We start from the raw sequence: 13,693 nt of genomic DNA, 5'->3' as shown, positions 1-13,693 counted from the left end.
AGAAAGTCACAAACAACTTGCAGTCACACAATTTTTTTATTTATTTATTTTTGACATGTTGTTGGTGTCTTTATAACCACATCATTCGCTATGTATAGTGGGGGAGATTTATCAAACATGGTGTAAAGTGAAACTGGCTCTGTTGCCCCTAGCAACCAATCAGATTCCACCTTTCATTTTCCAATGAGTCTGTGAGGAATGAAAGGTGGAATCTGATTGGTTGTTAGGGGCAACTGAGCCAGTTTCACTTTACACCATGTTTGATAAATCTCCCCCAGTGTTTTTTCTTCCAATTCTTCAAACAGGCCTCTCCACAGGATGCCAGAAAAAAAACACATTAAAAATGTAATAAACTGAAAGAATGTCATCAAAAACACTTTAAAAGAGTTTGGAATTCATGCCCTTTTTTCTTCCCCTCTTTTGCATTTTGTCCTTTGTTTCTGTTACTGGAAATCGCTGTGGCCAGATAGGCAGAACAGTATGCGGATGTAGTATACCCACTCCAGATTCATTGACTTCATCAATGCACCAGAGTACTAGCAAAATAAACTACATTCGGTCTATTTCTAAGCCTACTTTTTTTTTTTGGGGGGGGGGGGGCACTCAAAAGTGTAGCCACCTGTGCCTCTAAGTCTAACAAAACCACTGTAGAGTCTCAACAATGTACCAAGTGAAGTCACTACTAGACTCAGGCCACTCACATCCACAGATCTGGCACAGGTGCAACGTGGTATACGCTGGCATTCTATTCGTCTGGTTTGGCTTGTATAACGCAATCCTAGTGTCGTTTTTTAGATGGGTTTTTTAAAGCAAAAAATGTCACAAAATAAGAGCATTCCGATACAAAAATGTGACAGCGTCCTAAAAGGAGTTATTGAAACGTACAAAAAAAAAAGCTTATTCCTTCATAAAAATTGCTACGTTTTTACCATACAATCTGGTCTTTGTCAAGACTTGTGTCAAAAACTTATACAGATCTGTAAATTACTTATTCCAGTACTTATCAGCTACTGTATGTCCTGCAGGAAGTGGTGTATTTTTTCCAGTCTGACACAGTGCTCTCTGCTGCCACCTTTGTCCATGTCAAAAACTGTTCAGAGCAGAAGCAAATCCCCATAGAAAACCTCTCCTACTCTGGACAGTTCCTGTCATAGACAGAGGTGGCAGCAGAGAGCACTGTGTCAGACTGGAAAGAATGCACCACTTCCTGCAGGGCATACAGCACAGAGATTTTAAACAAAAGTAATTTACTAATCTGTATAACTTTTGGACACCAGTTGTTTGGAAAAAAAAAATCTGTGGAGTACCCCTTTAAAGTTTAGAGACATGACGAAAATTGTGATCAGTGGGGATCTGGCGGTTTAGACCAGAAGCATGCAGTTGCCCTTCTCTGTGTGTCCACCAGGAGAGGGTCCCATTTGTTATATGCCATTTTGAACGCTGTCACACTTCTGTACCAGGACAAAAGACTGTGTAAATGAGGCTTTAGCAGCACATTTCAGGTTCTTAAACTTTTGTATACTTAATTTAAATTTGCATACTATAATCTGTTATGACAGGATTATAGGATGTATATGCTGTACCTCTCATTTACATGACAATTGATTGCAAAGAATATAAAGATGAACCATATCCTAAGTATTTACAAAGGGATAGTGGATGTATGGCACTGCGCAGCACATATAACACAGCGACGCTCATATACACACACACACATATATATATATATATATATATATGCATATTCTCTATAGCGCACATTCTTTCCCTCCTGGTAATCCCCAGCTCAGTTCTGCAGTTGACTTGTGTAACAAAGGAAAGCTTTACAGCGGCAAAGCAGAATAGCAGGAATTGTTGAACTTTTCCTGACTTCAGGCATTTCTCAATGTAAAAAAAATACTGTAAGCATGAGGCAGGGAATCCTAACACAATTCCCATGTGAAAGATGAGACCGCAGACTGCAGCCTGTACCCCACGTGTTTTCATGTATCTGTCTCCCAGCACATGCTTGCAGATGCTGATAATCTTCAAGCAGCGCTCCAGCTTATTGTTCTTCTCTATATCTGCTATATACTAAAAGATGACTGGAAAATACAAGGTCTCAAATACTGAATGCATAGACAGCTATCTGACTATGCTGTACATCTGTATGTGGCATGTTCCATAGTAAGTAGCATTATTAGGAAAGATCAGAGATGAGCGAATCTTGAGCATGCTCTGGTCAGTCCGAACCTAAGCATTATGCAGCATTTCAATAGTGGTGGCTGAAGTTGGAAGATGGATCCGCCTATGGCCGATGGCGGTATCCATATTTTCCAGGCAGCATTAGGGCTGCTTCCAACTTCTTCAGCTACAGAAGAAATCTGCAGAGGCAAACTTACTATCATTGCCAAAAGACTGACACCACAAGTCACAAGTCAGAGATCCTCCTGCAGGTGGGTAGTAAGCTTCGGTCCCACTGATTCAGAATTGGCAACTGCAACTCCTCCACCCCAATATGAGATGTGTTTCTACCAATTCTTTTTTAACTTACAGGATGCAGAATAGGATGGTGACATAAGTCACACAGTGTCCTATTGCTATGAACTTTATTGATAACTTATAATCTATGGGAGAAACTGTTCAAAACTGCGGCAGCGCCACCACAGGTGATATAAATCATTACATGGTAACCATTGAAATCAATTGGCTGTTCATAGACATGCCAGAGTAAGGCCCCCTTCACATTTATCCGGATTTCTCATCAGGAAATCCTAGAGATGAGACTTTATTGAACTATTACTTGGTGATGAAACCTCCATCACCATGATCCTCAGACCAAACAAGAGTACTTGCAGTGGAAGCACAAGGGGTCACCCACTCCAAAGAAATTTCAGCTTAAGCAGTAAGCTCATTTGTGAGCAGAATGGAGCAGCCGGAGCACCACCAGTTCAATCCCAGTCTCCGGTTTTCTCCCAGTTCCTGTGTCGTCACAACCCGGCAGGAACTATCTCCTAAGCCAGAGGTATCCTGCCTCAGTCACTGACTGGCTGAGCGGGCATCTCTGAGCTGGATCGCGACTTTGCAAGACCATGAGCTACAGGAGGCCAGACGGGGTCCATGAGTTGTGACAATGCACTGCGGGGGCACTTGGACGGGTGAATATAACCCCTATAAACATTGAGGGAAGTTGTCTGAAATGATAGTGACCATTTCAATGTCAGGAGATACAAATACATTGTGTCAAACCTTACTAAACCCAAGGTGGTTGATCCAGATGCCTTGGGCAGCGGTATCAGCCAGAGCTGGCGGACTTATCTAACATTATGCATCGTAAATGCTGACGTCTAATGGTGCGTTTACACAGAGAGATTTATCTGACCAATTTTGAAAGCCAAAACCAGGAATGGAATTGAAAAGAGGAGAAATCTCAGTCTTTCCTTTATGGCCTGTTCTCTGTTTATACTCTGTTCCTGGTTTTGGCTTCAAAAATCTGTCTGTGTAAACGCACCATAATACCAATAATTACCTGGTATATCCGAACATCACCAGAGCTGCATGTTAGAAAACATCAGCAGCTGTGAACGCTCTCACATTACCAATATGGCAGGTGTTGTATGTAAAGGAAATATAGAGAATTCCATTCTGCACTTCAATTAAAGGAAACAATACCCATAAAAGTGTAAAATAACACACTCCCATCCGCGCTCTGTCATATACGCCAACAGCTCTGACATCTCCTATTAAAGCCATTAATCTCTAAACATTACACAGGAGGGCAGAGAGTCTGCTCATAAAACATAGTGGGAGTCCATATTCTTTTGGCTGTGACAAGATGATGAGTGTGTTCCGGCATACACGCTGATGCGTGACACAAATTCCAAGATGGATTTTCATATTAGATTGCGGAACTGCCTTCTATGCTATTAGTTATATGAACCTTCACTTTTTGGGCAACTTTTTGCTGTTAAGGAGTCAAATGCTTGGATCCTGTTGATGTTAGTGCTTGGAAATAGAGGGGAGATCATAGGCTGGTCTCTGACCAGAACCAAGTACACAAGGCTGTAACCTACATGCAAGGCTATGCAAGAGCTACAGACAGTCGAATAATAATCTCAAATATGTCGCCTCATTCTGCATATTCTGTGTACTACTGCAAAACATACGACTTCCATTGAGAATGGTGCCCAAATATGCAAAATCTTACAACTCTGCAGTGTTTGCCTCAGATATGCTGACGTTAGAAGTTTTCAGCGTTTTTGCTAGAGGTTGCGATAAGTAATGAATTGGGTCAGGCTATAGTCATGACCTGAAGCAAATTGACTTTGCTGATGGTTGCAATATGCAAGTTAGTGCACCATACGCAGTAATATTGCTACGGAATATGGGGGTGGGCACTGTGATGCCATCACTGAGGGAGTGTAATAAGTCAGAAAACATAGGCACATATTATTTATGCGTATAACAGTATAAACAATTAGAGTCTATAAAAGGGTTGTGTGATTTAGACAGTACATTGCCAATCAGCTGATCACAACGTGTCCCCCTAATGACCCCAAGCTGAAATCTTTGGAGAATCCTAGCAGTAAGTGTTCAGTTTCTGTGCGGAACCACCATAGGGTAAAAAGAACATTGTACCACATGTGTTCATGTCCATGAGCTGTCTGTGTAATGCGGGACAGGTAGGGGCGCTTCTGCCATAAGGCCAAGTGCAGTGTCCTTCAGATGCCAACTGCTGTCAGAAGGGGGCAGCACAAGAGACGGAAAAAAAAATCCTAGCCCATGACTTGCCACTGACTGTGCAGCAAAATCTGGGCTGGTTGAAAGGGCTGGCGTCACCCAGTAATAACCCAGTGTTGTACCTTGTAAATGCCGCTAATGAGCACTTACAGTTAAATGTGGCGCTCTGCATCAGAGCCAGGTGAGTATGGGTGTTTTGTTTTTGTATACTACAGAAGGGGATGTCTACATGGGGACACTACCTGCTAAAGGGGATTACCTAAAGGGGGATACTACCTACTGGGGGGATAACTACAGAGGCCTAACTTCAAGTGGGAAACTAACTACTGGGTGGCCTATCTGCACAGAGAGCTTAACTACCACATTGAGTACCAAATAGGGCTTAATACTATACTTATACTATACTATAGGGGCTTCACAGAGGTGCCTAACTACTATTTGGAGCACAGAGGGGGCTTATTCTTATAGGTCACAGATGGGGCCCAACTACTACATGGGGCCCCAAGGGGGATTTAATATCTGGTGGCACAGAAGCTACTCTGGTCTGAGAAGACGCCTTTTAGTCACTGGCTATAAATCACTGTCATTATTTGCATGCAGAGAATGTGTAGCACCGGTATCTACCAATATATAATCATTGTAAAGGGTACTATTTTTTGTATATAGCATAGCATTTTATTTATTTTTTTAATATGGAGGGGGGAGCTCATTTCTATTGTTTGCCTCAGGCAGCAAAGAGGCTCAATTTTCCACTGAGGACAGTCATCCAGAGAGAGGGACACTCTTTGTAACCACTCTGCTCATGAGATAAGATTAATATCCCAAGGGATGGTGCAGTTTTTTACAAGGTACCCCAATAGGAAGGCCAGTGGTCTGCCCAATGGATGCTTCACCCCAGCAAAACTAATACACTGTGTTTTGCCTATACAAGACTAAATACAGCTGCGCTACCCTGTCACCAATACTGACTGTCTGTATCTAGCACCTAAGTGTTCACAAACTACTGCTCAACTAATGTTAGACTGAGGAACTCATAATCCGCATAAAACTCAGAGACTGACCTATTCCACTTTCTTTACAGCCGCCAAGTAATGAAATTTCACAGGCGAGGAAATGGTGCAGTTAAGTTGTCACACGACGGTCATATAGCTTTGTGCTAAAGCACTGACTCCATGTCAGACCGCAAATATACCCCAGGAGCCAACAGTAAAAGTTTTACAGACTTTATGAGGAATCTCAGGATGGAGTGAAAAACAATAGTCCTCTTTACCAGAAAGTCCATAACTGCCGGCTTCTAGTTGGTCAGTCTCGGTCACGCAGGTCACTGCTGAGTTCTCATTCAGTCATTAAAGGCAGTCTGTGAAAGCCATCACTCTGGGGCTGTCGCCAGTCCTATACACATGAAAGGACATATACTGGACACAGATGTACGCGCCGGGCTTCGGGTTAAAGACAGTTGAACTGCACTTCCTTAGCAATTCCTATGTTTGTGTCATCCTGTTGGTGTGTGGGTTCTGTACTGCTATAGTTCTTCAGCGCTGTCTCATGACTCCTACTGTCTGACCTTAGATACTGTGACCCCCTCGTAACATTTAGGGAACTTCCCCCCCATCAGTCGTGTTTACCATAACAGGCGGATATGCTACTGGTTGGAATTTCTTACAGTAACTTCTCAGGCGTGACATGACAGTGCGTGAGGATTTCAGGAATTTACCATATTTCTCATATATCAATCATTTCTTTTACTATTAATATTTAAAAAAAAAATTAAAAGTTTCATAAGGAATGTGAAATTTATCACACTGTATTTTTTTGATAGACAAATCCAACATTTATTCTTTGACCAGACATATCCCAAAATCCATCAATTTATGGCTACGTTCCCACTGTGTATAACACCACTCGTGTCACGAAAAGGCCGCTGTTACTGAAGATCATCCTGGCCGGATGATCTTCAATTCTAGTGAATTCGGATGCGGGGCTCCGGTCTGCGCCCGCATTCCAATTCAACGCTGCACACAATGGAGCGTTCAGCCGAAGCCGCACGCTCCATTGTGTGAACTGACATGTCTCTGCAGCCACTGTTCAATGAATAGCGGCCGCAGAAAACTGACACTTTAGTTTTTCGTGCGGCCAGATGGAATCCCGGCTGGAGCGTATACAGGGTGTATACACCCCGGCCGGGATTCCATTCATTCACATACAACGTATGTTTAGCATAAATCATGGCCGTTGTTTCAAATTGCAACAACGGCTGTGAATTACGCTAAACATACGTTGTGTGAACATGGCCTTATTGTGTGCTTTGTGATTTTCCCATTTAGCTTATACCCCAAGAGGCACACAACTGTGTAAGACCTAGGACCCCCACCGCCACGATGAACCGAAGCCATCGGGCCTCATACCTTCTCTCGTTGTCGTCCAGGTGGGCAAAGAGAACATTTCTGGAGATGGCTTTCGCCAGGGCGGTCATCGTCTTGTAGTCCTTTGGAATAACCTGTGGAAATAGATCAGAGAAGAATATTATTTTCATGTCCCTGTCATGGCAGACCAGGCGAAGAATGCAAAAGGTATTCAAGCTGACAAAGGGGCAGGACCTCTCATTTCACACGAGGGAAGAATGAAGATCTTGAAGATTAAATATAAAATTCTTTTTCACCAGGATGCCACTTACTTTTCATAAGAAAACCATTATTTTATTCTTTTTCACTACACGTGTATGTAACCTGTCTGCTGAATATAATTAAACTGAATATCACTGTATCTTTTTGGCATCTGTCTTCAAGAAAAATGAGCTAAGTCTTCTAGTTTCAGTCATACAAACCCCTTCATTGCCAGCGTGATTAGGGGTAAACCCCACTAGGCATGCTGTGTGCCACCATATGAGGTTCCATTTGGTCCGACTCCCGGCACCCCCATCAATCCGCATCCATCAGCTGCCTCTCCATTGTTTACCAGTACTCATACCTGCACTGCTTTATTTTAGCAATGAGGGTGCAAGGTATTGCAGCTTTGTCCCATTCAAGGGAATGGAGCAATACTGCTGACCCCCGATAATCTAAAACTAATGGTCAATAATCCCTTTAATTACAATCCAACAGAAAAACATCTGTATGAAACTAAAGGCACACACAAAAGCTTAGCCCTACATAAATCTATGCACTACAATAACCGTGAGATGCACGGAGGTGCAAGAAGGTACACAAATCAAGGCACAAGAAAAGAAGGCCAGAGAGTGTCCAGGTAGGTACCTAGAACCAGGGCCCCCTATCCCTCTTAAAGTGGTCGACCAGGCTTAGAAAAACATGGCTGCTTTCTTCTAGAAACAGCACCTCTTCTATCCTCAGTTTGGGTGTGGTTTTCGTAGCTTTGCAATATCACATACAATCTGAGGACAGGTGTGACTGTTTTTGCAAGGAAGTAGCTGGGCCTTTTCTAATCCTAAATAATCCCTTTAATGAGACACCGGTAAAGCATGAGCATTCAAATGCTAAGGGACTGAAGGAGACTGTACTCAACTATCCCTGGCAGTCTCATACACTTTGAATGGGATAGCTGCATGCCTGTTTGACAACCGCCCCATATGAAGAAGGGATACAGAACTCTTGTTCTAGTGCCCAAAGGGGATTCCAGCAATCTGACCCCTGATCCAGCAGTCATCACCTATTCAAGGGATGGATAAAAACAAGAAAAATTACAAAAGTTTTATAGATTTAGGTTATGGGCTGAACACACTATTTTTACTTCCCATACAAAGACTTATAGAGATATGTACAAGTTTTAGAGGTTACCCTTGAAAACAGACATTGGTTTAAAAGGCAGCTTAGCTTCTGGGTTACACTCCAGCGAGAAAAAAAAATTCTTTCAAATCAACTGGTGTCAGAAAGTTATATAGATTTGTAATTTACTTCTATTAAAAAATCTCAAGTCTTCCAGTACTTATCAGCTGCTGTATGTCCTTCATATCTCTGTCTATGACATACAGCAGCTGATAAGTACTGGAAGAATTGAGATTTTTTAATAGAAGTAAATTACAAATCTCTGGCACTTTCTGACACCAGTTGACTTGAAATAATTTTTTTTTTCGCTGGAGTTGCCCTTTAACTTGTCCCTGCGGTCAGACATGTAACCCAGAAGCTAAGCTCTGCAGTCGATACCTAGGGCAAACATAGATAAACCAGGGCCCAAGTGCTAGAACAGTATTGAAAACCCATGTTTACCAGCTGCTAGTAGAATCATTCAAGACTGTTTAGAAATTCACCTGCCTTAAATTGTAATTCATGAATGCATTATTATTATTTTAGGTTATGGGACCAAAGGGGTAATGTCTTTCCTAGAGTAGAGTCATAAAGCCACACGGACTCTTATATATAGGCCATCCATACTTCATTGTGAATACTAGAAAGAAGGATATACAAAACAGATCTCTGCTGCCACCTTTTAAAGGTAACTTTCCCTTTAAGTCGGTGCTTTTCTCCAATCAGAAGCCTTAAAGGACAACTCCGGCGAAAATTTTTTTTGGCTTATTTAACACACATTACAAAGTTATATAACTTTGTAATGTGGTTAAATACCCGGTCTGGCCCCCTTCCCCCACTTTCCGACCCCCGACCCCCCACCCCGGAAGTTAAAGAATATATACATTACCTATTACGGTCGTCACGGTCCTCTTCTCTGGTGTCGGGTGATGTCAGAGCTGGGGGCGGTCCGGGTCTTCTTCCTCCTCGGCGTCTTCATTGAGAGTGAATGGGAGAGAAAAGGCTGCTGGTGCACATGCGCACCAGCAGCCTTTTCATTGGCTGGAGCGCATCACATGGCTTCCAGCTTGCTCAGCCCTGATTGGCTGAGCTTGCTGGAAGCCATGTGATGCGCTCCAGCCAATGAAAAGGCTGCCGGTGCGCAAGCGCGCTGGCAGCCTTTTCTCTCTCATGGACCCGGAAGAAGGAGACATCGCTGGACGGCGGACGCAGGTGACGGTGAGGCGGACGGCGGCCGAATGGAGTGGCGATCGTCACCGGAGGGATGGTGAGTATGGTGTCTGTGTGTGTCTGTGTTTTTTTTTTTTTTTGGGGGGTCCCGCCGGAGTTGTCCTTTAAAGAGAAACCATTAGAAGGAATGTGCAGTAGCCTGTGTGAACTGGGCCTGTTTTTACTTTTGTGTGACACACCCGATTGCTTCTCAGCTTCCGGCAATGCAGGAGTTACACTGAGTTCTGCTAGGCTTGATTGCTGCAGCTGAGCAAGTCTTTTGATTGACATATTCCTCTCCTTGTCCAGAAGCTGGAGGATCAGAGCGCCGGTCCAATGGGGATCCGGACCGGGCTCTTGATCCTCATAAAAGAAAGCTCAGCCAGTCTTTCCCCGCTGGCTATTAAGGTTCATACCCTGATCCCAGCTCCCCCTGTCTATTCCTGCCATCCCCGTACCTAATTCCTCTGCTCGATTTACCTGTTACCTGACCTCCCGCCTGACCTTTGATTATCCGCCTGCTCTCCGACTTTGTACCGCATCGCCCGTTTTGTTCTGACTTGGCTCCCTGACTCCCCTTTATTGTGTTCGTCTGTCTGTCTTGTTCTGTGTTGCACATATCCAGTACAGGGAACGTCTTTGCGGTTGTCTGCGGCTGCCTAGGGCCGATTGAGGCAAGTAGGTAGGGACAATGAGTGGGTTCAGTATCAGAGCCCACTGTCTCTTCTTGTCTTTACCTCCCTGTCCTGACAAGATTAGAAGCATCTGACCTGCTGAGATGTCTCTATAGCACACAGGGCCCTGAGGATGAAGGTATTAGCAGTTTATCTCCTATGCTAATTAGGTTTTTCGGTGCACTGGAGGTGGAACTACCACCCCTAGTACATTGATCCGCCCCCAGTGCACCACCAGCAGAGGGTCTGGCCGGAGGAGGGCCCAGAAGGGGTTGATCAGTGCACTGGGGGAGGCACCAATACACCTCATTAACCCAGGATATAAACTGCTAATATCATAGAAACTGTACCGAGGATGGCGGAAAGAAACTTACCTTCACCATCAGCACCCAGTGCACAATAGGGGCACATCAGCCGGTCAGATGCTTCTAATCTGCTGATAGTTTCTCTTTAAAGTGAAACTTACTCAAAAAGGTTGAAAGAGCTACTTTGCATATGTGGCTGCATGATTTTTCTGGTAACAGGTAATGTGAAGCATTCCTAAATTACAAGACTAAATTACGGATGTAAATTGATGAAAAGATGTGACGTAATAAGATATGTAACTCACAGCACTCGAAATGTTACCTGACAATTTGTGCCAATTTGCTGCGATACAATGTACAATTTGGTTTGAAAGGGGCCATTTCTTTGTCGTCATGACTCTGAAAACAATAGCCCCACATGGGGGCCATTTACCTCACTGCACTCTCGGGACTGCAAATCATCTGTAATGTTCAGTAGCCGTTTAAGTGCATGGGAAGAAAGCAGGGCCATGTTTATGCTCAGATGGATCACTCGATTCCAGGAGAAAATAGCTTCTATGAGTCAAGCCTTCTGTGTGGCCGGCCGGGGGAGCGAAAATAGCATAGATTCCAGAGAACACAATTTCATCATGAACGCCATTCATAATTTTATCAATAATTGATTTCATTATTAAGAAATACCCTTGTTCCTCTGGTTGTCGGCCATCATCTATAATGGTAATATAACGCTGAAATCCTACAATGATGAGACATTTCATTCAGAAATAAATCGATCTAAGTTCCTAACTCTTGTGTGGAGCCTTTTATTATTTTACTTGGCTGTGTCTAGGTCACACTGTTCTCCTACAGAGCTATTAGATACTGGCTGACAGACACTAATGGCAGTCACTACATAGAAACCGAGATTGCAGCAGTGTAATACCTATTGCAGCTATCTGCTCTGCACAGATCACATCTACCCTTTATTGGGAATGATATTGATATTATCGTATTATATGAGGGATTTTCTTTTTGTGCTTCCGCTGTAATTGACAACAGGTGTAAACTTGCCCAAAACAATCCTCCAATAAAAAGATCCTCCTTTAAGGAGAAATCCGGCCATTTTCAAAACGGGCTGCTGGCATGGGCAGGGGGAAATGTAATAACCAGTCCTAAGTTATCTCTCCTCAAGCCCACAATGCGCCGACTGACAGGCTCCAGGAACCCCGCCGGAAGGCATTTTCACAACTCTGGGGGGGGAAATGCCATCTGATGGACTGGCCGCTCAGCCAATCAGTGACTGGAATAATGTCCTGCCCCAATCATTCAGTGGCTGAACGATCTGGCGCTGGACAGGCACAGAGACAGGGGACTAACGATAGATTTTAATGGTCCGCCCCTTCCTTTTGAAAAATTCTTGTGAGCGCTGGACTCGCCTGGATCCATTGCCTGTTAGTTTCTATGAGAATACATACACGCTGCAAGTATGTAAGTGACAGCCCCGTTAACCCCCCCACCGGCCAGAACATACATTACCTGCTTCACGCCTAAGCTTGCTTCGGGGACTCCCGGCGTCTGGACATCCCGCTCAGCGCGCTGCGGCGGGGAGAAATCCACTGCGGATCCGTTACGTGTGAATCTAGCCTTAAACAATATGGTATGTTGATAGAATATCAATATTGACTGGTCAGGGCCCAACCTCTAAGAGACATATGTATCATTTATTTGCATTTGCATTTTTTCTTTTTTAATTTTTCATTCTGAGGTGGTGTGGTTTATATTAGCTACTTTTCTGGCCAGATTTATCATGTGACATTTTTAATTTTGCGCAAAAAAATATTGCTTCAAGGCAAAAAAAATTGCACAAAATTTGCGCAATATTTATCAAGACCCATACTCCTATTGATAATTTTTGCGCATTGACTGGACGTAAAAAATTGCGCTAGTGGGTAAAAAAAATTGTGCCTATGATACATAACCCCCTTAATATTACACCAACCTTGGAAAAAGGTACTTACGTGCCTCAATTAGGAGAGTAATGGTGAATGGTGGGGATTTACCTCCTGGGAAAGAAGCCGATCAAAAATACATGGCATATCCTATTAACAAATCAGAAATGTATGTGGCTGGAAAATCCCTGGTTGTCTTAGAAATTTCACTTTCAATCACCATAACAGAGTATTAGCTGATGGGGATCCAATCCTTCCAGTCCAGTACTGGGAATCAGTCCAGTAATGGGGACCTATGACAGCTAAAGGCTGCCCGGGCATGATGGGAATTACAGCTGGAGGGCTGAAGGTTCCCCATCCCTGCTTTAGGCCTACAAGGCTTCAACACGTGCACAGCGGTCAGTGATAGATATTCCCTTACAGATGTATTAAAATTCATTAGATTTCCCAAACAGAAAGATAACCCAGAGGTCTAGTGCTCGGATACATCCACAGATACCTGACTTGTTTTTACTTGAATACTTCAATCAGACGCCACCTGTACCTAATTCCTACCCGCCCTGGGGGCAACAAGTCCTATGCCAACGTGCACGAAAATCATCTGACTACTAGCAACATCCAGCGATTCTCACTGTCTGAGAAACTATGCATCCTTCCTCTGTAGACAAAAGCAATATCCTGGGGTGATCAAAAGACAGAGGTTAAGCAGCTCTTAAAGGGATCCTTCCACAGGCAATTTTCACCTTACTTGTAGCAAATACCAGATTACAGCTATGAGAAATGGCGTCACTTTTTTCAATGAAGGGAATCATTTTATTTTTCTAGTATACAGAGATTAACACGTCTGGCTTCCTGGATTACAGACACTTGTGGGATGAAACAAACTAAATGTATCTTTAATGGTCAAAAACGTAAACTTGGATAGCTGAATGTATTTCTGTGGCGTAATAGTATCTGAGGAATGTGAAGATGTTCATCTAATCTCTGAGTCCGCAGTAATAAAAGCCTTGAGAATTCTGCACTGTTTTTGGGGCTTTTAACCCACTCCTGATTTTTCTTGGAAAAATACTGAAGGAAACACTATGAGGGAGTTATCAAGC

General features: G+C 43.4%; 1 protein-coding gene across 2 annotated transcripts in view; it reads right to left on the bottom strand.

Moving 5' to 3' along the window:
• Positions 1-13,693, bottom strand: part of PRKAR1B (protein kinase cAMP-dependent type I regulatory subunit beta) — a 145,210-nt gene that overhangs the window by 99,183 nt on the left and 32,334 nt on the right. For both annotated transcript variants that reach the window (XM_069983843.1, XM_069983844.1), the window contains exon 4: positions 7,125-7,216. In XM_069983843.1, the coding sequence (XP_069839944.1) occupies positions 7,125-7,216 (92 nt within the window). The remainder of the gene's footprint in view (positions 1-7,124; positions 7,217-13,693) is intronic.

Source organism: Dendropsophus ebraccatus, chromosome 9, assembly GCF_027789765.1.
Source record: "Dendropsophus ebraccatus isolate aDenEbr1 chromosome 9, aDenEbr1.pat, whole genome shotgun sequence".
Classification (NCBI taxonomy): Eukaryota; Metazoa; Chordata; class Amphibia; order Anura; family Hylidae; genus Dendropsophus; species Dendropsophus ebraccatus.
Note: the sequence above shows the minus strand (reverse complement) of the source record. Positions and strands in the feature narration are given on the sequence as shown.